This window comes from Sminthopsis crassicaudata, chromosome 5 (assembly GCF_048593235.1).
Source record: "Sminthopsis crassicaudata isolate SCR6 chromosome 5, ASM4859323v1, whole genome shotgun sequence".
Taxonomy (NCBI): domain Eukaryota; kingdom Metazoa; phylum Chordata; class Mammalia; order Dasyuromorphia; family Dasyuridae; genus Sminthopsis; species Sminthopsis crassicaudata.
In genome coordinates, this window is record NC_133621.1 from 312647882 (window position 1) to 312672520 (window position 24639).

At 53.9% G+C, this 24639-nt stretch overlaps 1 protein-coding gene across 2 annotated transcripts in view; it reads left to right on the forward strand.

Moving 5' to 3' along the window:
* The first annotated feature begins 7064 nt into the window (after positions 1–7064).
* Positions 7065–24639, forward strand: part of TTC38 (tetratricopeptide repeat domain 38) — a 26209-nt gene continuing 8634 nt past the window's right edge. The window contains exons 1-11 of one of the 2 annotated variants that reach the window (XM_074272095.1): positions 7065–7197; positions 11460–11537; positions 12185–12266; positions 13644–13815; positions 14489–14662; positions 15201–15276; positions 19256–19375; positions 20113–20172; positions 20893–20931; positions 21970–22051; positions 23965–24130. In XM_074272095.1, coding sequence (XP_074128196.1) covers positions 7165–7197; positions 11460–11537; positions 12185–12266; positions 13644–13815; positions 14489–14662; positions 15201–15276; positions 19256–19375; positions 20113–20172; positions 20893–20931; positions 21970–22051; positions 23965–24130 — 1082 coding nt within the window. In that variant the 5' untranslated portion in view covers positions 7065–7164. Of the gene's footprint in view, positions 7198–11420; positions 11538–12184; positions 12267–13643; positions 13816–14488; positions 14663–15200; positions 15277–19255; positions 19376–20112; positions 20173–20892; positions 20932–21969; positions 22052–23964; positions 24131–24639 lie in introns of both variants that reach the window. The other variant, XM_074272094.1, reaches the window with a different exon arrangement.

The window sequence follows — 24639 nt, forward strand, 5'->3', positions numbered from 1 at the left end:
TTCTCCTCGAGGTTCGAGGTCCTAATCGCCCACTGGCCCTCGAGCCCAGCACCCATTTCCTCCAGGGAAAGACCGAGCACTTCAGAGCTCTACTAGGTCAGCGCCCCGTTGTTTTACAAACTGGGGGGGGGGTCTCAAAAATCTCCGAAGCAGATCCTCTCACCTTTTCTACACAGACCAAGGATTCTAGCCCCCAACCTACAAACAGAGAACCGGGGCCTCAGAGACCCTCCCCCACGCTCAAACCCAGCCGACCAGCCCACCAATGTCCCTCGGGACCGAGATGGGGTGCAGAAAAAGACTTTTTACGGAAGTGGTCAACGGGAAATTGATTTTGCTTGACTATGTATATTTGTTACAAGGGGTTTGGATTTTTGTTTTCTAAAGGAAAGAATGGGAAGGAAAGGAAATGAACTTTTGTTAATTGAAACAAATTTAATTTTAAAAACAACAAAGCATTTATAGCCAATCTTTTTGTGTTAGCAAAGAACTGGAAACTAAAGGAGTGACCATCAACTGGGATACGGCTAAAGAAATTATGCCATATATTATATACCATATCATTATATACCATAATTTGTATCTAACACTGGGGCTCTAAAAAATAATGAAGATGGTCTCAGAGAAACCTAGGAAGATGTATACAAATTGATGTAGAGTGAAATGAGCAGAACCAGAACAATGTATACAATAATATTATTAAAAAACTCAAACCCATTCTGAAAGCAGTAAGAACCCTAATCAGTGCAATGGCCATCCATCCATAATTCCAGGGGACTGATGATAAAGCCCACTACCCATCTTTTGACAGAGAAGTTATAGGGTACCATTGAGATAGATGTGTATTTTTGGACATAGACAAAGTAGGGATTTGTTTCTTTTACTATATGTTTGTGACAAATGTTGTTTTTCTTCTTCTATTTTCCAGTGGTGCAAGACTGTGAGGGTGAAGGGGAATAGAAATAAGATAGCAAAAAGAAAATAAAACAGTGTCTTTGTCATATTTTTTAAAAATGCAAAGTCAGTCAACAAACATTTATTAGGCATCTATTATGGGACCAGCACTGGAAACAGGACAAAAACCAGAAGGAAGCACAGAGAAGATAAGACAGCTTTGAAAGTGACATATTAACATTTATTATGTGTTTTTTAAAAGCAAATTGTAAATAACAGAGATAATGCAGGTTCATATACAATCTTTTTCTGTCCTACTACAAACAGGCAAATACCCCTTTTATTTGGTATTTTTTGTTCAGAGTAAAGATAAGTTTTTTTTAAGAAACAGAAATGGGAAAGATGTCCAATCTTCCTACTGTTATTTGATATAGTTCTGTGAATGCTAGCAATAGCAGTAAAACAAGAGAAAGGAATTATTAAAGAAATAAATCTAGGTAAAGAGATAAAACTATCCCTATTTGCTGACAATATGATGGTCTACTTTGAAAATCCTACCAAACTAGCAAAGATACTGATGAGACAATAATATCAGCAAAGTTGCAAGCTACAAAATAAATCCTTAAAAATCAACAGCATAAGGGCAGCTAGGTGGTGCAGTAGAGAGAGCACCAGCCCTAAAGTCAGGAGAATCTGGGTTCAAATGTGCCTTTGGACACATAACACTTCCTAACTGTGTGATCCTGAGCAAGTCACTTAACGTAAATTGCCTTAGCAAAAAAAAAAAAAAAAAAAATTCAACAGCATTTCTAATAACAGAAAGTAAGAAGCAATAGTAGCAAAATTCCATTCCAAATGCTTATAAAATGCATAAGATAGCTGGTGACCCAGTCTGCCCACTCCAAAAACATACAAAATTCAATTACAAAGTATCCTTTAAAAAAAAAATAAAGAACAATATGAATAACCAGAGAAATGGTGCTCTTGGCTAGGCCATGCCAGTTAAAACAAAAATGAAAGCTAAAATAAATTTACACCTTTTATATCATAGCATTCAAATAACCAAGGAGATGATTTATAGAGCTTGATAAAATAACATTCATTTGGAACAAAAAGCTCTAGATTCTTAAGGGAAGTGATGAAAAGCAAAGATAAAGGAGGAATAGCTCTTCCAGATCTCAAAATGTGATAAAGCAGCCATCATTGAGATCATCTGGTATTAGAAAAAGAATAGATGAATGGAGCAGAGTAGACAGAGACTAAGAAACCAAAGAACTCAATAATCTGGTGTTTGATAAAAACTGAAAACAAATTATCAAGGGAAAACTTCCTGATTTAATAAATGCTGCAGGAGGAAAATGGAAAGGTCTGGAAGAAATTAGACATACCCTAGCACTTTACACCACACTTTACAATACATCTTAAATGGATATACAGCTTTAATATTATGGAGACTGAATGTAAATCAACACATGCTTTGTTCACTTTTTTTTCCTCTCCTGGCTTCTCCCTTTTCTGATTTTTCTCTCCTGTCATGATTCATAAATCATTAATTAATTAATATTAATAAATATATTACCAGAAAAAAACTAAAAATACAACTTGAATATTAAAGATTATACTTTAAAACATATTGGAAGAGAACCATATTTCTTTTTATTTTATTTTTTATTAATTTTATAATTATAACTTTTTTTGACAGTACATATGCATGGGTAATTTTTTACAGCATTATCCCTTGCACTCACTTCTCTTCCAAATTTTCTCCTCATTCCTAGATGGCAGGCAGTCCCACACATGTTAAATATGTTATAGTATACCCTAGATACAATATATGTGTGCAGAACCAAATTTTTTGTTACACAGGAAGAATTGGATTCAGAAGGTAAAAATAACCTGGGAAGAAAAATAAAAGTGCAAACAGTTTACACTTATTTCCCAGTGTTCCTTCTCTGGGTGTAGCTGTTTCTGTCCATCATTGATCAACTGGAAGTGAGTTGGATCTTCTTTATGTTGAAGATAACCACTTCCATCAGAATACATCTTCATACAATATTGTTGTTGAAGTGTATAATGATCTCCTGGTTCTGCTCATTTCACTCAGCATCAGTTCATGTAAGTCTCTCCAAGCTTCTCTGTATTCATCCTGCTGGTCATTTCTTACAGAACAATATTTCATAACATTCATATACCACAATTTATGCAACCATTCTCCAATTGATGGGCATCCATTCATCTTCCAGTTTCTAGCCACCACGAAAAGAGCTGCCACAAACATTTTGGCACATACAGGTCCCTTTCCTTTCTTTAGTATTTCCTTGGGATATAAGCCCAGTAGTAGCACTGCTGGATCAAAGGGTATGCACAGTTTGATGACTTTTTGGGCATAATTCCAGATTGCTCTCCAGAATGGTTGGATCCTTTCACAACTCCACCAACAACGCATCAGTGTCTCAGTTTTCCCACATCTCCTCCAGCATTTATCACTATTTTTTCTTGTCATCTTAGCCAATCTGACAGGTGTGTAGTGGTATCTCAGAGTTGTCTTAATTTGCATTTATCTGATCAATAGTGATTTGGAACATTCTTTCATATGAGTGGAAATAGTTTCAATTACATCATCTGAAAATTGTCTGTTCACATCCTTTGACCATTTATCAATTGAAGAATGACTTGATTTCTTATAAATTAGAGTCAGTTCTATATATATTTGGGAAATGAGGCCTTTATCAGAACCTTTAACTGTAAAAATGTTTTCCAAGTTTGTTACTTCCCTTCTAATCTTGTTTGCATTAGTTTTGTTTGTAAAAAGCTTTTAAATTTGATGTAATCAAAATTTTCTGTTTTGTGATCAGTAATGATCTCTAGTTCTCCAAAAGTCTGAGAGGTAAATTATCCTATGTTCCTCTAATTTATTTATGATTTTGTTCTTTATGCCTATATCATGGACCCATTTTGATCTTGGTATGTGGTGTTAGGTGTGGGTCCATGCCTACTTTCTGCCATACTAATCTCCAGTTTTCCCAGCAGTTTTTGTCAAATAATGAATTCTTATCCCAAAAGTTGGGATCTTTGGGTTTGTCAAACATTAGATTGCTATAGTTATTCATTATGTTGTCCTGTGAACCTAATCTATTCCACTGATCAACTAGTCTATTTCTTAGCCAATACCAAATGGTTTTGGTGACTGCTGCTTTATAAGTTTTAGATCAGGTACAGCTAGGCCACCTTCATTTGTTGGTTTTTTTTTTTTCATTAATTCCCTTGAAATTCTCGGCCTTTTATTCTTCCATATGAATTGTGTTGTTATTTTTTTCCTAGGTCATCAAAATAGTTTCTTAGGAGTCTGATTGGTATAGCACTAAATAAATAGACTAGTTTAGGGAGTATTGTCATCTTTATTATATAAGCTCGGCCTATTCAAGAGTACTTAATGTCTTTCCAATTATTTAAATCTGACTTTATTTTGGTGGCAAGTGTTTTATAATTTTGTTCATATAATTCCTGACTTTCCTTTGGTAGATATAGTCCCAAATATTTTATGCTATCAACAGTTATTTTGAATGGGATTTTTCTTTGTATCTTGTTTTTGCTTGATCTGAGATGAGGATGGCTACTGCTGCTTTTTTGGTTTCACCTGAAGCATAATAGATTCTGCTCCAACTTTTACCTTTATTCTGTATGTATCACCCTGTTTCAGGTATGTTTCAATATGTTGTAGGATTCTGGCTTTTAATCCAGTCTGCTAACTGCTTCCTCTTTATGGGGGAGTTTACCCCATTCACATTTATGGTTAAAATGACTAATTCTATATTACTTGTCATCATGTTAACCCCTGCTTATGCTTTTCTCCTTTCCTTCCCCCATCCCCCCCTCCCCAGTATTGAACTTGTGAGCACCTCTTGCTTCTCACAGCCCTCCCTTTTTAATATCCCTTCCCCACCTTAGAGTTCCTCCCCTTATTTTACCCCTTTTCCTCACAATTTCTGTGTTCCCTTCAGCTTAGCTTACTCCTTCCCTTTTCACTTTTCCCCTCCCACTTTTCACTGAAGTGGAAGAAGTTTCACCATAAATCGAATATGTCTATATTTTTCTCTTTAAGCCAATTCTAATATGATACACATTATGTTCATCTCCCTCCATTCTTTCTCTTGGATATAATAGGTTACCTTTGCCTCCTCGTGAGATGTAGTACCACCACTTTACCCTTTTTTCTGATATACTTTCCTTTCTACCTCTAGTTTCTAGAACAAATTACACATGTGATCTTTATATAGCTTTATGCCAGCAATATAGTTCTCAAGATTTCTTTTTACCTTTTTAGAAATCTCTCAAGTTCTGTATTTGGAGATCAATCTTTTTGTTTAGATCTGGTTTTTTCATTAAGAATAAATGGAATTCATTTATTTAATTGAATGTCCATCTTCTTCCCTGGAAAAAGATGGTCATTTTTGCTGGGAGAAACATATTTCTCTCACAGATCTGGGTAAGAAGTGTAATCATTTTTATTTTTATAAGAGATGTGTTCCTAACCAAACAATAGAAGCAATTACAAAAGATAATATAGATAATAACCAAATGAGATAGAAGCAACTATGAAAGATAAAACAGCTAATTTTGATTACCTGAAACTGAAAGGCTTTTGTACAGACAGCATTAAGGCATCTAAATTAAGAAAGAACCTGGTCAAATGAGAGGAAAATCTTTGTATTAAATTTATCCGAAACGGTGTAATATCCAAGATATCTATATATGTATCTATGTGTGTATCACTAAGAGCCATTCTCTAATAGTAAATGGTCAAAGGATATGAACAAACAGTTCTCAAAAAGAACTGCAAAGTGTTCACAACCAAATGAAAAAGAAAAATGTTCCAAATCACGAATAGCAAGAGAAATGCAAATTCAAACAATCTTGAAGTTTCATCTCACATCCTGAAAACCGGCAAAAATGATTAAAAAATAGCACCAGGCCATGCTGAAGGGCTTGTGAAGAGGCACACTAATACATTGTTGGTGGTGCGAAAGGGTACCCGCGTACTGGAAAGCAACTTGGAATGATGCAAATAAAGCGAGTGAGACGTCGGAACCCTGGGAAGCAGAGGCGGCCTTCCTGGGAGCCACCAATCACCGGAAAGCCGCGGAGGAGCGCCGTCACGTGCTCCAGAATATTTAGAGCGGCTCTTTTTGCTGTAGGGAACAAATGGAAACAAAGTAGACGCCCATTAACAGAACCGACGGAGCGCGTGAATGTAAAGGTGTGTGACTAGGTTGTGAGAGGCGCGTGATGGATGTAATTGAGCCCGTGGAGATCCCCACGCGCCGCCGCCGCTGTTTGTCCTCCCCGAGGAGGAGCAGGAGATCCGGGAGCCGTGGCACGCACGGGAACTGGATGGAAGTGAGGGGGGCCGGGCCTCGCTTTCCCCCCAGAGCCATCGGGGTCCGCTGGCCGACTAGAGAGGGCCGGTCCGCAGGGGCGCTGGCGCGTGCAGAGGGGCCCAGCCGGGCAGGGCGCTGGGGGGCGCTCCGCCGCAGTCAGCGGGACCCGAGCTCAGATGCGACCCCAGACGCTTGGCCCTGAGTCACTTCTCCCCGCCTGCTTCGGTTTCTTCCTCTGGAGAACGAGCTGCAGAAGGAAATGGCGAGCCTCTCCTGTGTCTTTGCCAAGGAGACCCAAATGGATCGTGGACCCAAACGGGGTACGCGAGCGACAGGACAACAAACGGGGGTGTTGTCTACACACTGACGTCCGTCTCAGGCGCGTCCCGGGGTCCCCTCCTCGCCCCGCCCCGGATCCCTCCGAGGGCACTGCCCCGAGAGCCCGTGATTGTGTCCCCTCCCCCGCAGCCTCCCTCCTCCCGCCCCTCGCCCCGCCCCCTCAGCTTCGCCCCGCCCCGGATCCCTCCGAGGGCAGTGCCCCGAGAGCCCGTGATTGTATCCCCTCCCCCGCAGCCTCCCGGGCCGCTCTCCCTGCAGGCCTCCTCCCGCCCCTCGCCCCGCCCCCTCAGCTTCGCCCCGCCCCGGATCCCCCCGAGGGCAGTGCCCCGAGAGCCCGTGATTGTATCCCCTCCCCCGCAGCCTCCCGGGCCGCTCTCCTTGCAGGCCTCCTCCCGCCCCTCGCCCCGCCCCCTCAGCTTCGCCTCGCTCCGCTTAAACTGTTCTCCTCTTCCCCGCCCCCGTCCTTGACCCTGAAGAAACCTCCTTCCTAGCCCCGCCCCCTGTGTAGACCACGCCTTCTGGCTCAGCCCCCTCCCCAGCCACTCGACTCGTCATGGCCTCTCTGGTCCAGCTCCGGGACTGCCAGGTACGGCGCCCGAACCCTTCCCTCCCTAGGCACTGGCCCGAGCCTGGCCCGGCGGTCCATCGCACCGGGCCCCCCCTCTGTCCAGCTGCCCCCATTCCCCTCTGTCCGGATGTCTCCCCTCCCCCCTTGTCCAGCTGTCTCCCCGAGCAGCTGCTCCCCAGATCTCCCACCCTCTCCCGGGACCCCCATCATGCCCCGGGCCCCCTCCCGGTCCTGCCTCCCGTCCTGACCCCCCGGGTCCCCTCAGCGCTCTCATTGCTTGGCCCCTCTCTCTGCTCTTGGTTTCCTGTTAAGACTGAGGGAAGAAAATGCTTCTTTCCCAAAGGGGCGGCACAGCGGGGCCCAGGCCTTCTTTTGTGGTCAGACAGGCCCGGCCGGCCGCCTCTGCCCCCGGGCTCCTGGCTCCCCTCCCACACTGCGGGGGGGGGGGGGAGAGAGGCGCTGGCACACTGGCCCTGAGCCCGGTGCGCCGGGCACCCGCTGCTGCTGCTGCTGCACACTGCCCCAGAGCCTCAGTGGTCTCATCCGTACAATGGGAGTCTTCACGGCTGCCCCTGGACTCAGGTCTAGGGAACAGAGGGGTAGCTCTCAGCTCCTGGTGAATGGAATTACCCTCCCTGGACGCACTCCCCTTTCGCCTCCCTCCGTGGGCGTAGCTCAGGGTTGGTGTGTGCCCATGGGCACCGTGTCTGCCATTCCTGGGGCAGACCATGGCACCGCTGGGAAGTCCTAACCCAAGGCCTTTTTAATAGTTTTTCAACTTTAATTGGTAACTTTAAAAAGTTTAAACTTAAAGGCAAAGTAAGGAAAAAAAGAAAAACCAAAACATTGTCGCGTGTACAGCAGACCTGATTCTGCACAGAACAATACATTTCAAGAGAACCTGGATAATCCCGCACATTGCTTCCAAACTGCAGCTTCTCTTTGCTTCTTTATTGGTCCTTTGTTCTCTGCTTTGTACTTTGTACTTGGTTATTCTCCCTCTCACCTCTAAAAGGTGTAATTAAGTGGGGAGATATATATATATATATATATAATGCACATAGACATTGATATACGTACACACGTAGGCATGTTTCCACGTCCACACTCTTATACATAGCTGTAAGACCGGATTGTGCTTACTTCCACTTCTCTTCTGTTTCTCTGAGGACTTAAGTCCTCTTCCCATGTTTTTCTAAACCAGCCAGCTCATCCTTTCCCTTGTCCCAGCCATATTCCACCCCAGTCGCAATCCTGCTTTAGAGATTGTCTTTGAAAGTTGTTTTTCCCACCAATTTTCTGCATTCCTTCTATTCTTGGCTACATAGTTTTTATTTATATAAGAAAATTCCAATTTAAAAGAATTTAAATTATCCTTTTCACGCTTCAACAATGTTCTTGCTTATAGTTTGAAGTCTGACACTGCTGAATCAATTCCCTTTTTTCCTCATTTCTTTAAAGTTCCCACCTTTTTGTTCTTTTAAATGAATTTTATTTCTAACAAAGTAAAATAGTTTTTTTAAATAATTTAACTGGGATAACTTTGAAAAAATGGATTGTCATTTTAAAATTAAATTGGCTTTATCTACCCATCAACAAAAAATATCATTTAAATTATTTGGATCTGAGTTTTTTTATAAAAAATGTTTTTTGTTTATTTTCATAAACTTCATATGCTATTTAATTGTTTTGAATGGCTTAAAATAATTTGGTTAATTTTACTTACATAGTATAGTTTCTCTTTTTACTTTGATTAAATCTATTTTAATTTTAAGTTTGTTTGAGATCATGGTTACTATCCCTGCTTTTTTGCATACTGAATTCTACCCCTGCCCTTTGTAATATTTTCTCCTAAATCTAGGAGCTTTGAAACTTGGCTATGATATTCCTGTAAATTTTCCTCCTGGGATTTCTTTCAGATGGTGATCAGTGGATTTTTTTTCCCTATTTCTACTTTGCCTTCTTGTTCCACAGCAATTTTCCTTGATAATTGCTTGTAATATTGTTTCAACGTTCATTATTTTATCATAGTTTTCAGGTAGTCCAACTATTATATGTCTCCTTGATCTGTTCTCCAGAAGTTGTTTTTCTGATGATACTATAAGCAAATTAGGAGAGCAAGGGATAGTTTACTTATCAGCTCTGTAGAGAAGAGAGAAATTTATGGCCAGAAAAGAAGTAGAGAATATTATAAAATGCAAAATAGATTATTTTAATTCCATTCAATTAAAAAGTTTTTGCACAAACAAAACCAATGCAGCCAAGATTATCAAGGAAGTAGAAAGCTGGAAAACAATTTTTGCAGCCAGTGTTTCTGATAAAGACCTCACTTCTAAAATTTGTAGAGAACTGACAAATTAATAAGGATAGATCATTTCCCAATTGATAGTCAAAGGATATGCTGACAATTTTCAGAGGAAGAAACCAAAGCCATTTCTAGTCATATGAAAAAATGCTCTAAATCTATTCATTGGAGAAATGTAAATTAAGACAACTCTGAGATACCACTTCCTACCTCTCAGATTGGTTAAGATGAAAAGAAAAAATGAAAAATATTGGAGGGGATGTGGGAAAACTGGGCATTGTTGGTGGAGTTATGAACTGATCCCACCATTCTGGAGAGCAATTTGAAATTACAAGCTTATAAACTGCATATTTCCTTTAACTTGGTCTGTATCCCAAAAAGATCAAAAAAGAAGGAAAAGGATTCCCACACGTCTAAATGTTAGTGGTGGCAAGGACCAGGAAATTGAGTGGAAGCAGGTGGGGAATAGCTGAATAAATTATGAGTTATGATGGTAGCAGAATATTATTCTTCTATAAGAAACGATGAAGAGGTCGATTTCAGAAAAGCCTAGAGAGACATGAACTGATGCTGAGAACATTGTACACAGTAACAAGATTGTGTGATGATTAATTGCGATGGACTTGGCTCTTCTCAGGAACACAGTGATCTAAGACAATTCCAATAGACTTTGAGATGGAAAACGCCATCTACATCTAGAAAGAGAAAATTATGGAGACCGAATGTAGATTGTAGCATAGTATTTTCATCGTTTTTGGTTTTTTCTTTGTGCTTTTCTCCTTTTGCTCGGATTTTTCTTGTACAACATGACAAATAGGGAAATATGTTTAGAAGGATTGTACATGGTTAACTTATTTTGGATTGCTTGCTGTCTTGGGGAGAGGGGAAAAAGGAGAAAAAAATTGAAACAAGATTTTACAGAAATGAATGTTGAAAACTATCCTTAAACAGTTTTTTGAAGGTCTCCAGGTTGTCCCCGTGTCAAGGGAGACACGGGGAGAGGAGAACTCTGAAGGGGGAGACTCCTACTCTCTCCTAATTCCTCCAGGCCTTGGCCAGAATTGTGCCATATTTCCTTGGTGTTCTGTCCAGGCCTCCCCATTGGGAAGATTTTCCCCCCAGCCACAGGAAGGTCCCTATGGTATCATCTGCACTTAGTCATTTCTTTCCCAGTTCCCACCTTGTTTGGGAGATTGCAAGAATGTTCAATGGGGCTAGGGCAAGTGAGCAAGTGGGCCGTCCTCCTCAAAGCTTGTCCTGGGAGACTGCCAAGCCCCGTTGGCCCTAAGCTCTGTGAGCTCAGGTGGACCCTCCTTCCTCTTCCCCTTCCGCCATTCAGCTCCTGACCAGCCCCCACAATTATGGCCTCTCGCTGTCTGGTGCTTCACCTTTGAGGCTCTTTCTGAGGGTCCCCTCCACAACTGCTGTGGCTCATGAGTCATTTGTCCTGGAACCATGAGAGGGACCATTCCTGTGAGTTCCTGAGAATCAGTCAAACAGGCTGTGTCCCTTGTTCATATTAAAGCACTCTCAAATTAATTTTTTACTTTTTATACAACCCTTGCCTACCTTTATAAAGTACTGAAACAGGAAGACAAATCTGAGAGGAGCCTTAGGACAGGGGAAAGGAGAGCTGGGAGGAAGCCTAGCACAGAATCTAGAACTTCAGACTTTGGAACTGTGAGATCTAGTCCAGCCCTCCTACTTTATGAAGCAGAGTCCCAGAGAGGTTAAGGGATGCACTGATCCCAAGTGTCCAATACTCAGCGCCTGGGTCTGGATTCCCAGGTCTAGAACCTCCCTCTAGAGCCACCCCACCTCACAAAACTTCCTTTTTTCCTGACTGAGAAAGGTATCCTTTCTCAGCTAAACAAATAGCCTGCTGGGAAGTGATTATCTGGGTGGGGATTGTTGTTTTTCTGGTTTTTCCTCTTAGAAAGTACTGAATAAATCCCTTCCCTCTCCTGGTCCCCAGGCTTGGAAGGATCAAGGCCTGCCTCTGTCCACCACCAGCAATGAAGCCTGCAAGCTCTTTGACGCCTCCCTGACCCAGGTATCTCCATGCAAGGGTGGTCTTTTCCGTGCCCTTGATTTGGGGGGAATCTCCAAGGTTTCTTACATCCTGTGTGCCCACCCTCCGGCCTCAGCTGAATAAAGCCGGTCCTCTCTCAGCTCCATGCCTTTGCCCAGGGTGAAGGGACCTCCTTCCCTTGGAGGCCCACGCAAATGCTGCCTCCTCCAGGAAGTCCGCAGGCACACTCCTAACTGCGGTCTCTCCCTCACCTGATCGATCTTACAGCGCTCTCCCATGCGTTCCCAAAGGCTGGGGCCTGAGGGAAAGATCCCAGCTGGGAGCAGGGTTAGCTCCTGCTCAGTCATTTACTGACTAGCTGGATCCCAGGATCCAAAACTCAGTGGCTTGAGGGCATCTCAGAAGCTGTGTGCCCCAAGCCCCTCCCTTTACAGAGGAGGAAACTGAGGCCCAGAGGTACCTCCTCACACCTCAGCGTCCCTGTCTGTAAGTCAGCTGTCACCCGGCTCAGAGGGGTTGTGGGGAAGCGCTCTCTCAGGGAACCAAGATCCCAGAAGTCATTAAGCCCCAGTGCCCAGTCAGGCTGGGCCGGGAGCCCAGGCCCTCTGCTTGACCCGGGGATGCAGTCAGGGGCACCCTCGGTGCCAGCGTGACCTTCCTCATCGCAGTACGTGACGTGGAGCAACGAGGAGAGTCTCGGTGGCCTGGAAGGATGCTTTTCAAAAATGAAGGCGGCGGATCCCACATTCGGTAAGGCTGGGACCCAGGCCTCGACTCTGACTGGTGGTTACTCAGTGTGGGCGACATATACAGTCCCAGATGCTTCCTCACTCCAGTGCCAGGCTGGAGACTCCCTGTAGGGAGGCATAACGAGGAGGGGCTGGGGGGCTACAGTCCCTGGGGGAGGGTGGGGAGGCCATCATGCGGGGCCTTGAAGGCCGAAAGATTCTCCCTGAGCGGGGAAGGCGAGCCAGGTGTTCCTGAGCAGGCAGGCCCCGCTTTAAGGAGATGTCAGGGCAGCATCAGGTACTGCACGCAGCTTGAGGACAGTGCTAGGGACGGGTGTCCCAGAGAGTTCTGAGAGCAGGGCTCACAGCCTGGCCTCAGCTGTCCAGTCCAGGCGAGGCTCGGGAGCCCCTGCGGTCCTGGCACTCGGCCCCCCTCCTTTCCCGAGTCTGCCCAGCCCCTTCTGCGTGCCCCTCGTGGCTTCTTCTGGGAACCTTGACCCGGCCAGGCTGTGGGCCTCCAACAGAACAGCCCCCCCACCCCTGGGCCCTTCCCCCCAGTTCCGTGGCCCGCTGGGAGTGTGCCAATGCCGACCCCTCCTCGCCCCCGGTGGGATTCTCGGGAGGAAGCTCCCTTCCTGCTGCTGATCTCAGCAGACCGGGGGGCTCCCTCCAGCAGCCAGGGCCAGAAAGCCCGCAGCCCCTTCTCAGCCTCTGTCTGTGTTAAAACTAGAGGGATGAGAAAGGAAACCAATTACAGGAAAGTTGCCAAAGGTTCTGAAAGCAGAACCCTGGAGGGTCCCCAAGGGCCCAGTTAGCAGCCTCAGCTGCCCCTGGAAGCTTGTCCGGGCCCTCCCAGCCTGGCACGTCGGAATCAGGAGCGTGGCGCTGGCCCCCAGACTCCGGGGTCTCTGCTCCTGGGGGCCCTGTGCCAGCCCCAGGTCCTCAGGGACACAGCCTGCTTCCGACACGTCCCCTGCCTGGTTCCTGCTGCCCCTCAGGAATGTCCGAGCTGGGACTGCTGGGCCCGAGGTCCGAGGCTTTGGGGTCCCGGATTGTCTCTCCAGAGGGGCTGTGCCCCCAGAAGCCCTGGGGATCACTTTGTGGCCCTGAGCGGCTTGTGAGAAGGGCCGATGAGCAGCTCACTCCCCTGACCGTCCTCTGCGGCTTTCTGCTCTCTGCCCGACTGCCATGTGGGTCCACTGCAGCTGCGGCCCAAGGCCAAGGGCCAGGCTGGGGGAGCCGGGGGTTCTGGGGGTCCCAGAGACCCCAAACTTGTGGGGGCCCCTCCGCACCTCAGGGTCTCTGTCCCCAGAAGGCCTGCCCCGCCCACAGCAGGAGCAGCAGCACCAAGGGTCTGCTCCCGCCTGGTCGCCCTCACGGCCTCCCTGGCTTTCTTTAGTGATGGGGCATGTCATCGCCAACGGCCTGGCACTCATTGGCACGGGGACCTCGGTGGCCCTGGACCCAGGCCTCCGCCTCTCCATGGAGACCATGATGGAGCTTTCCAGGAAACAGTCGCTGAGCGAGCGGGAGAAGCTGCACGTGGCGGCCGTGGAGATGTTTGCTAAGGGGTGAGGGGCACGTACTGCCCATGGAGCTCAGGGGGCCAGGGCGGGCACCCTCTGCAGGCGCCAGCCGTTCCCTTGTCAGAGGCCGGTGTTGGAGAGGAGGGGGAAGCTGCAGCCAGGCCAGGAGGGCTCCCCTGGGCCCTCAGAGCAGGATGAAGCCAAGGTCGGGGGGCTCTGCTTCTCCTGGATCACTATGGGGCCCCTTCTGTCAAATGAGGGTGGGCTCAGGGACCCCCAGCATCCCTCCAAGAAAGCCATTCTGGGGTCTCTGTTCCAGTGTCCTTCCTACCCTGAACCGCCATTCTAAGCTCCCTCCCAGCCCTGCCATCCCCTGTCGTGAGCCCCCTCCCAGCCAGCCGTTGCATGTTCTCTCAGGCTGAGGTTAGCCAGTGTGGGACAGGTGTCTGAGCTCTCCGCTGGCCCGCCTCCGCATCTCCCCGGCGATGAGGCACCTCTGCCCCCCTCGGAGCCACCGTGGTCCCTCCTCCTGAGCTCGGAGCCTGGCACCGTCAGGCTGGCTGCTGCCCAGGAAAGGGCCCACCTGGGGCCGCCCTTCCGGTCTGCCCGGGTCCTGGCCAGTGCCCCAGGGCTTCACAGGAGGGCGTCCTGCCCGAAGCGGCCGTGGGGGTCCCCGGGACCACCCGTGGCCTCTCCCCAGCGCCCCTTTGCCTTCCAGGTGCCTTCCCAAAGCCTGTACCTTATGGGAACGGATCCTCCAGGACTATCCCACCGACATGCTGGCGCTGAAGTTCTCCCACGATACCTACTTTTACCTGGGCTATCAGCTGCAGATGAGGGACTCTGTGGCTCGCGTCTTTCCTCACTGGGCGCCCAGCATCCCCCTCAGCAGGTACAGGGCTCCTAGAATCGAGGGGCCTGGATTTCCGAGGGAGGAAGCCCCCGCCCTTGGCCAGGCGCGGCAAGATGGCCACCGGGCAGGGGCCGGGGGAAGAGATTTTTGTTGGTGCAGGGGGTTGGAGTCTGTCACTCAACCAGCACTGATTGAAGGCCTACTATGTGCCAGCTGCCATAGGGAACATGGACCCAGAACCCAGCCCCCAGGCAGCCCCCAAGGCACACCTATCCATTCCCCTGGGAAGAGGCCCCTCGGGTGTAGAAGTGAATCGACCATCCTGAGGGGGCAGAGGGGGTCCTGCCAGAGAAGTGCCCCCACATCTCTGACCCTGCTGTCCCCTCCCACGACCCAGCGTGGGCCCAGGCCCAAATTATGACGGTCTCCTCGGGACTGGGGCCCATCTGTGGGCTCTGCTGACAAAATCGGGGCCGCTGCCCCGGGCGGCTGCAAGGCAGAGACTGCACTTGTGTGCCCGGCGCTTAGTAGGCCCTTAAAGATGCCGCTGGCTAAAAAGGCTCTCTTTCTCTCTCAGCTACGTAAAAGGTATTTATTCTTTCGGATTGATGGAAACGAACCTCTATGATCAGGCAGAACGGCTGGCCAGAGAGGTAAAGGGGTTCATTCAGAAGGGGCTATCCCATCCTAGCCCGGCCCCTGCACAGCAGTACAGAGCTTTCCTTCACTAAATGCCTCTTAAGTACCTACTGTGCGCAGGGCACCATCCCTAACCACCTGCTGTGCACTGGGCACCACCCCTAAGCACCTACTGTGTGCAGGGCACCATTACTAACCACCTGCTGTGCACAGGGCACCATCCCTAAGCACCTACTGTGTGCAGGGCACCATCGCCAACCACCTGCTGTGCACAGGGCACCACCCCCGAGCGCCCGCTGGGTGCTGGGCACCATCCCCAACCACCTGCTGTGCGCAGGGCACCATCCCTAAGCACCTACTGTGTGCAGGGCACCATCGCCAACCACCTGCTGTGCACAGGGCACCACCCCCGAGCGCCCGCTGGGTGCTGGGCACCATCCCCAACCACCTGCTGTGCGCAGGGCACCATCCCTAAGCACCTACTGTGTGCAGGGCACCATCCCTAACCACCTGCTGTGCACAGGGCACCATCCCTAAGCACCTACTGTGCGCAGGGCACCATCCCCAACCACCTGCTGTGCACAGGGCACCCTAAGCACCTACTGTGCGCAGGGCACCATCCCTAACCACCTGCTGTGCACAGGGCACCATCCCTAAGCACCTACTGTGTGCAGGGCACCATCCCTAACCACCTGCTGTGCACAGGGCACCATCCCTAACCACCTGCTGTGCACTGGGCACCACCCCTAAGCACCTACTGTGTTCAGGGCACCATCCCCAACCACCTGCTGTGCACAGGGCACCATCCCTAAGCACCTACTGTGTGCAGGACACCATCCCTAACCACCTGCTGTGCACAGGGCACCATCCCATAGCACCTACTGTGTGCAGGGCACCATCTTCAACCACCTGCTGTGCGCAGGGCACCACCCCTAAGCACCTACTGTGTGCAGGGCACCATCCCTAACCACCTGCTGTGCACAGGGCACCATCCCTAACCACCTGCTGTGCACTGGGCACCACCCCTAAGCACCTACTGTGTGCAGGGCACCATCCCTAACCACCTGCTGTGCACAGGGCACCATCCCTAAGCACCTACTGTGTGCAGGGCACCATCGCCAACCACCTGCTGTGCACAGGGCACCACCCCCGAGCGCCCGCTGGGTGCTGGGCACCATCCCCAACCACCTGCTGTGCGCAGGGCACCATCCCTAAGCACCTACTGTGTGCAGGGCACCATCGCCAACCACCTGCTGTGCACAGGGCACCACCCCCGAGCGCCCGCTGGGTGCTGGGCACCATCCCCAACCACCTACTGTGCGCAGGGCACCATCCCTAAGCACCTACTGTGTGCAGGGCACCATCCCTAACCACCTGCTGTGCACAGGGCACCATCCCTAAGCACCTACTGTGCGCAGGGCACCATCCCCAACCACCTGCTGTGCACAGGGCACCCTAAGCACCTACTGTGCGCAGGGCACCATCCCTAACCACCTGCTGTGCACTGGGCACCACCCCTAAGCACCTACTGTGTTCAGGGCACCATCCCCAACCACCTGCTGTGCACAGGGCACCATCCCTAAGCACCTACTGTGTGCAGGGCACCATCCCTAACCACCTGCTGTGCACAGGGCACCATCCCATAGCACCTACTGTGTGCAGGGCACCATCTTCAACCACCTGCTGTGCACAGGGCACCACCCCTAAGCACCTACTGTGTTCAGGGCACCATCCCTAACCACCTGCTGTGCACTGGGCACCACCCCTAAGCACCTACTGTGTTCAGGGCACCATCCCCAACCACCTGCTGTGCACAGGGCACCATCCCTAAGCACCTACTGTGCACAGGGCACCACCCCCGAGCGCCCGCTGGGTGCTGGGCACCATCCCCAACCACCTGCTGTGCGCAGGGCACCATCCCTAAGCACCTACTGTGTGCAGGGCACCATCCCTAACCACCTGCTGTGCACAGGGCACCACCCCTAAGCACCTACTGTGTTCAGGGCACCATCCCCAACCACCTGCTGTGCACAGGGCACCATCCCTAAGCACCTACTGTGTGCAGGGCACCATCCCTAACCACCTGCTGTGCACAGGGCACCATCCCATAGCACCTACTGTGTTCAGGGCACCATCTTCAACCACCTGCTGTGCGCAGGGCACCACCCCTAAGCACCTACTGTGTGCAGGGCACCATCCCTAACCACCTGCTGTGCACAGGGCACCATCCCTAACCACCTGCTGTGCGCAGGGCACCATCCCTAAGCACCTACTGTGTGCAGGGCACCATCCCTAACCACCTGCTGTGCACAGGGCACCATCCCTAAGCACCTACTGTGTGCAGGGCACCATCCCTAACCACCTGCTGTGCACAGGGCACCATCCCATAGCACCTACTGTGTGCAGGGCACCATCTTCAACCACCTGCTGTGCACAGGGCACCACCCCTAAGCACCTACTGTGTTCAGGGCACCATCCCTAACCACCTGCTGTGCACTGGGCACCACCCCTAAGCACCTACTGTGTTCAGGGCACCATCCCCAACCACCTGCTGTGCACAGGGCACCATCCCTAAGCACCTACTGTGCACAGGGCACCACCCCCGAGCGCCCGCTGGGTGCTGGGCACCATCCCCAACCACCTGCTGTGCGCAGGGCACCATCCCTAAGCACCTACTGTGTGCAGGGCACCATCCCTAACCACCTGCTGTGCACAGGGCACCACCCCTAAGCACCTACTGTGTTCAGGGCACCATCCCCAACCACCTGCTGTGCACAGGGCACCATCCCTAAGCACCTACTGTGTGCAGGGCACCATCCCTAACCACCTGCTGTGCACAGGGCACCATCCCATAGCACCTACTGTGTTCAGGGCACCATCTTCAACCACCTGCTGTGCGCAGGGCACCACCCCTAAGCACCTACTGTGTGCAGGGCACCATCCCTAACCACCTGCTGTGCACAGGGCACCATCCCTAACCACCTGCTGTGCGCAGGGCACCATCCCTAAGCACCTACTGTGTGCAGGGCACCATCCCTAACCACCTGCTGTGCGCAGGGCACCACCCCCAAGCACCCGCTGGGTGCTGGGCACCATCCCTGGCATGAGTACGAATGAGAAACAAGGAGTTGTAGTCCACAAGGAACAGTGCAGAGACCCTGAGAAACCAAAGCCAAGCCTGGGAAGGGCAGTGGGGAGCAGCGTGGGGAGCACCGGAGTCTGCGGCCGGGGCTTCAAGCCCCACTTGGGGTCCACACTGGCGCCCCCTCACCCTGCGGGGGGCTCACTGCCCCTCCCCCTCAGCCACAGTCATGTGGCGAGAGAGGGTGGGCTGCGGAGCTCCTGGGCCCTGGGGGGGAGGAGGAACAGCCCCCCAGCCCGGAGCGCAGTCCGCCCGGCCGGCCGGGGTCCGGGGGTCCCTTGTGCAGGACGGCAGTGCCCGGTCACAGCAGCACTTTCAGCAGCTGTACGCCCCGAGGCTCGCTGGGGCCGGGCAGAGAGCACTGGAGGGGCCGGGGCTGGGGGCAGGTGGGGCTGGGGCTGGGCCGGGGCCGGCCCTCTCCTCTGCTTCCCCATGTTTAGAGGAGGGCAGGATGCGGGAAGGTGGGCCAGCCTGCCTTAGGGGGCTCCCCCGCCCCGCTCCCTGGCTTCCAGAGCAGGGCTGGATGCTCCCCCGCCCAGCTGAACCCAGACGGCCCCCTCGTGCCCTGGAGCTCCCCTGGCGGCCCTCAGGAAGGGCGGCTGGGCCGCGTTAGGTGACGCCCCCCAGGAGGCCCTGCGCCCCCTCCGCCGGCGGCCCGCGTTTCTCACCACAAGCAGAGCTTGGCTGTGGCCGCCGCCGCCTCCCTGCCGGGTCCTCCAGGCCCTTTCCTGCTGTCTCTAAGCCCAGGTCTTTGGCCCCAGAACCCTGAGGCGGAACCCCAGGAGGGCCAGGTTTGGGCGGGCACGGGGAGGCCGGGCTCCCTCGGCAGCGGGCGGCCCCTCCTCTTGCAGGCCCTCTCCGCGGACCCCACGGACGCCTGGTCCGTCCACACCATGGCCCACGTGTACGAGATGAGAGCCCAGGTCCAGGACGGGCTGGCCTTCATGCAGAGCTCGGAGCCCCACTGGAAGGTAAGGGCCGCGGCGCCCTCCGAGGCGTAGGGGGGGGCCCTCCTTTGGTTCTCTGGGAGCGGACTCGGCTCTGACCCTGGGTCTGCCCCGCCCGCTCAGGGAGGATCACATGAAATAATAATGGCGAAGTGCTTAACACAGGGCTTGGCATCTAGTAGGGAAATGCTGGCTGTTATTATTACTCCTTTCCCACAAGCCCGTATTTCCGCCTGAGTGTGAGTGTGTGTCTCTCCTGAGCTCCACATCCCTCCTTTGCTGGAACTGTCCTTGGCACACAGCAGGTGCATAATCAGTGCTTGGCTGATTGATTGGTTAGGCTGGCCTCGGCCTCCCTCCTCTCCCCTTGCAGCCCCCCCACCTCTGCTCTCGTGGCCCCATTCTCCAAAGGAGAGAGCCTCTGGGGCCGGATTGGCGCTCTCCCCGATTCAGTCCAGCGGGATCCGATGAGCATTTGTTCTGCCCCTACTGCATGCAGACACTGTGCTGGGCACAGGGGAGGGAAGAAAGATAAAGGCCTCTCTGCCCACAAGACTCCTCCCTGTCCAGCTCCTGCCTCTGCCCTCATCCCGTCCCCGCCCTCTTCTGCTCCTCCCCCAGCCCTTGCCCCTCCCTGCCCCCCATGCTGGGGGGAACCCTGCGGGGGGGCTGCCGCGCCTCAGGCTCCCCGAAGCGTCCCGAGCGGGCCCCCGAGGCCGGGCATGGGCCAGACTCCTCACGCGGCCTTTGTTCGTCCACAGGACCGCGACATGCTCGCCTGCCACAACTACTGGCACTGGGCCCTGTACCTGATAGAGAAGGTGAGTGGGCCCGCCCGGGGCCGCGCCTCCGGCCGGAGGGGCTGCACCCCGTGCCTGGGACCGGGCGAGGGCAAGCTGGCGGGACGAGCACTTGGCGACTCGGGGCGTCCCGGAGTGGGAAGCCAGGCTGGGCCTCCGAGCGCCGTCCGGGCCGGCCAGAAGCCCCCGCGCGGGGCAGCCCCTGCCCGTCCGGGCCGGCCGTCCCTCCAAGCCCCCTCTCGGCGCCCCTGCCCCGGTTCCCGGCCTCCCTCGCCGGGTTGTGCCCCAGGTGAAAAGATTTCTGCACTTCCACGGGTGACAGCTGGTCCCCACTCTCCGCCCAGGGCCCGAGGAGGAAGGACGTGCAGGGAGGGATAAGGGGACGAGGGCATTTCTGTGACAACATGCTCCGCGTGAGGTGCTGTGCACACCCGTACGAGTGCTAGGACGTGGTCGTATCGTTACCTGTTAGCTCCCAGCCGCAGAGGCTCGCCGGCTACCCCCGAGGGCTGCTCAGCGCCCTCCAGAATTGTAACGCGCCCCGAGAAGCTCAGGGTCAGGTACACAGTAGGTGCCTAAACAGTGCTTTTGACACCATTCTTAAGTTTCATAATCCTGCAGTTTTTTCTCCCTCCAACCTTCGCTCCACTGAGGACAAAAGGAAGCCTTTGGGGCCCTGTCCAGGACAGCCTGCCGTGGCCATTGGACAAGCGGCCCTCACAGCCCCCTTGTTTTTGGTAGGGAGAACATGAGGCGGCCTTGACCATCTACGACCAGCACGTAAGTCTGCATGGGGGCCCTGGCTCTGGGGGGCCTCCCCGTAGCCCCCCAGAGCAGCCCCACCACATTGTTGCCCCCAATCAGTGACCCAGGGCGGGTTCCCTTCAGGAGCTATTCATGTGGGGGCCTCCCCCAGCTCTGTCTTATCAGAAGGAAGCCCTGGGTCAATGCCCGCACCTAACACTGCTGGGAAAGGGGGGAGGGGTAACAGAGGACGGGAGGGGCTAGTCGTGGGGGGCCACGTGACCTCGGGTGAGTCACTGCGCTCAGGCACAGCCTGTGGCAGGCAGGGAGACACGGCCCGGCGTCTGGGTCTGTCTTCTTCCTCTTGGGCCTGCACTCTTCCCGCCGAGCCCTCCTAGCTCCGTGTCTGTGAAATGGGCTGAGGCCGCGAGGGCCAGGAGGGGTCTTCCCCTCCGGGCTGTCGGACACGGACACGTCCCGCGAGGACGTCCTGCCTGGGAGCTGACTGTCACGGACTTGAAGCGGCCTCCTGCCGGCCACAAGTGTCCAGGGAGCTCAGGCCCCGGTCCAGAGGGAGCCTCGGCCACGAGCCATCCCCTGGCGGGCCGGGCCCCGGGTATGGTGGCCGGGCCCTGCGGGGCGGCCCCTGGCGGGCCGGGGGCCCCGGGTATGGTGCCCGGGCCCTGTGGGGCGGCCCCTGGCGGGCCGGGGGCCCAGGTATGGTGGCCGGGCCCTGGGTATGGTGCCCGGGCCCTGCGGGGCGGCCCCTGGCGGGCCGGGGGCCCAGGTATGGTGGCCGGGCCCTGCGGGGCGGCCCCTGGCGGGCCGGGCCCTGGGTATGGTGCCCGGGCCCTGCGGGGCGGCCCCCTGGCGGGCCGGGGGCCCCGGGTATGGTGCCCGGGCCCTGCGGGGCGGCCCCTGGCGGGCCGGGCCCTGGGTATGGTGCCCGGGCCCTGCGGGGCGGCCCCTGGCGGGCCGGGGCCCCGTGACGACCCCACGGTGCCCAGGCCCTGATATCGAGGGCGGGGCTCCCGTTACGGCCCCACGGCCCACGCTGAGACGTTTGCATTGCAGATTGCGCCCAGCCTTCTGGCGACGGGGTCGATGCTGGACATGGTGGACAGCTGCTCCATGCTGTACAGACTTCAGATGGAAGGTGAGTCGCTCCTCTTCCTTTTGTGTGGAGGTTCCCAGAGACGGCCGGCAACTCCCCACCTTTTCACCAGTGACCCCGATAAATGCGGCATGATGGGCTCGCGCCCCTCCCAGGGCCTGCAGACCTCTGCAGCCTTGAACATTGGCCCAAATCTAGAAAGAAACCAATGTAAAGTCCTTCACTGGGCCCAAAAACCAATGCCACAAGTAAATGAAAGAGGATGAAAGTTTTCTGGAAAAGATCCTGGGGTCTTAGGGGACTGCACCAGGGGCCGAGAAAGCTGGCGTGGTCCCGGGCCACATCGGGCCTGGGGCGTCAGGGAGGGCCCATGGGGCTCAGAGGACTTTGCTGGCTGGAGCTTGGCAGAGGTGAAGCCTGAGAATGGGGGGCTCCCTGATTCTGAGGGGCCCCAGCTTCTGCTACAGAATGAGAGCATTAGACTAGAGGCTCTCCCGGACCGAGGCCTCGTGCTCCCCGGGCTGCGTGTGCCCCCTCACCTAGGCCCACCAAGAACCCAGTCTCCACCTCTGGGCTTGCCTCCCCAGGAAGCCCATGGGCTCTGGCCTGCCCAGGCCCTGCCGGGCTCAGCCTCTCTCCCCAGTTTCCCTTAGGGTAGCCGACAGGCCGGAGGTCTCTAAACAAGCCCACCAGGCTCAGGGGTGTCAGAGCTGGCAGGCAGCCTAGAACAGGGGATGTCAGGGCTGGGAGGGAGCCTAGAACAGGGGATGTCAGGGCTGGGAGGGAGCCTAGAACAGGGGATGTCAGGGCTGGGAGGGAGCCTAGAACAGGGGATGTCAGAGCTGGAGGGAGCCTAGAACAGGGGATGTCAGGGCTGGGAGGGAGCCTAGAACAGGAGATGTCAGGGCTGGGAGGGAGCCTAGAACAGGAGATGTCAGGGCTGGGAGGGAGCCTAGAACAGGAGATGTCAGGGCTGGGAGGGAGCCTAGAACAGGGGATGTCAGAGCTAGGAGAGAGCTTAGAACAGGGGATGTCAGAGCTGGGAGGGAGCCTAGAACAGGGGGTGTCAGAGCTGGGAGGGAGCCTAGAACAGGGGGTGTCAGAGCTGGGAGGGAGCCTAGAACAGGGGAGGTCAGAGCCGGGAGGGAGCCTAGAACAGGAGGGAGCCTAGAACAGGGGAGGTCAGGGCTGGGAGGGAGCCTAGAACAGGGGAGGTCAGGGCTGGGAGGGAGCCTAGAACAGGGGATGTCAGAGCCGGGAGGGAGCCTAGAACAGGAGATGTCAGGGCTGGGAGGGAGCCTAGAACAGGGGATGTCAGGGCTGGGAGGGAGCCTAGAACAGGGGATGTCAGAGCTAGGAGAGAGCTTAGAACAGGGGATGTCAGAGCTGGGAGGGAGCCTAGAACAGGGGATGTCAGGGCTGGGAGGGAGCCTAGAACAGGGGGTGTCAGAGCTGGCAGGTAGCCTAGAACAGGGGGTGTCAGAGCTGGAGGGAGCCTAGAACAGGGGATGTCAGAGCTGGGAGGGAGCCTAGAACAGGGGGTGTCAGGGCTGGGAGGGAGCCTAGAACAGGGGGTGTCAGAGCTGGGAGGGAGCCTAGAACAGGGGATGTCAGAGCTGGGAGGGAGCCTAGAACAGGGGGTGTCAGGGCTGGGAGGGAGCCTAGAACAGGGGATGTCAGAGCTGGGAGGGAGCCTAGAACAGGGGGTGTCAGGGCTGGGAGGGAGCCTAGAACAGGGGATGTCAGAGCTGGGAGGGAGCCTAGAACAGGGGGTGTCAGGGCTGGGAGGGAGCCTAGAACAGGGGGTGTCAGAGCTGGGAGGGAGCCTAGAACAGGGATGTAATTCTCAGACAGGCTCTGAGGACCCAGGAAGGGACTTCCCTAAGGTCACACAGTCAGGAAGGAGGGCCCAGACCACAGCACAGCCCACGCCCCCTGACTTCTCGGTGTCCCAGGTGTGCACGTGGGGGACCGCTGGCAGGCCGTGCTTCCGGTGACGAAGCCGCATTCCAGGGACCACATCCTGCTCTTCAACGACGCTCACTTCCTCATGTCCTTCCTGGGGGCCAAAGACCACGGGACCGTCCAGGAGCTCCTGAGCACCCTTCAGGACCTGGGCCAGTGAGTGGGCGAGGGCGGGATGGTCTGGGGTCTCCCGGGGAGGAAGGGGAGAGCTCTAGCAGCGGCTCCAGCCTCCTTCGGACATTTTATGCCGACATGGGAAGAGAAGCCTCCTTTCTGCGGGGCGGAGGCCTGGGCCTTCTGGAGGCCGGCCTCTGGCAGTGGGCAGCCTGGTTCAGGCAGGACACTGCTCCTTGGGGGCGTCTGGGGAGGGCGGTGAGGGGTGTTGAGTCTGTGGCCTAGGGGCCGGCCGCCTGCGGAGGCGAGGAGGGCGCTTGGGCTCAGTCTGGAGCACCTGCAGGGCTGCCCGGCGCAGGAAGGACCCGCCTGGCTTTACCTGGACCTGAGGGAGCGCCGTGTCAGCTGGGTGCTGGGCCACCCCCGGGGTTCTGCGAGAGGCCCCCGGCTCAAGCACTTCTCAGGGCCCGGGAGAGGAGGGGCCCTGCTCCGCGGCAGCGTCTTCGGGGGCTCAGCCGTGGAGGAGCCGGGTCCCGGCCCCTCAAGGTCGC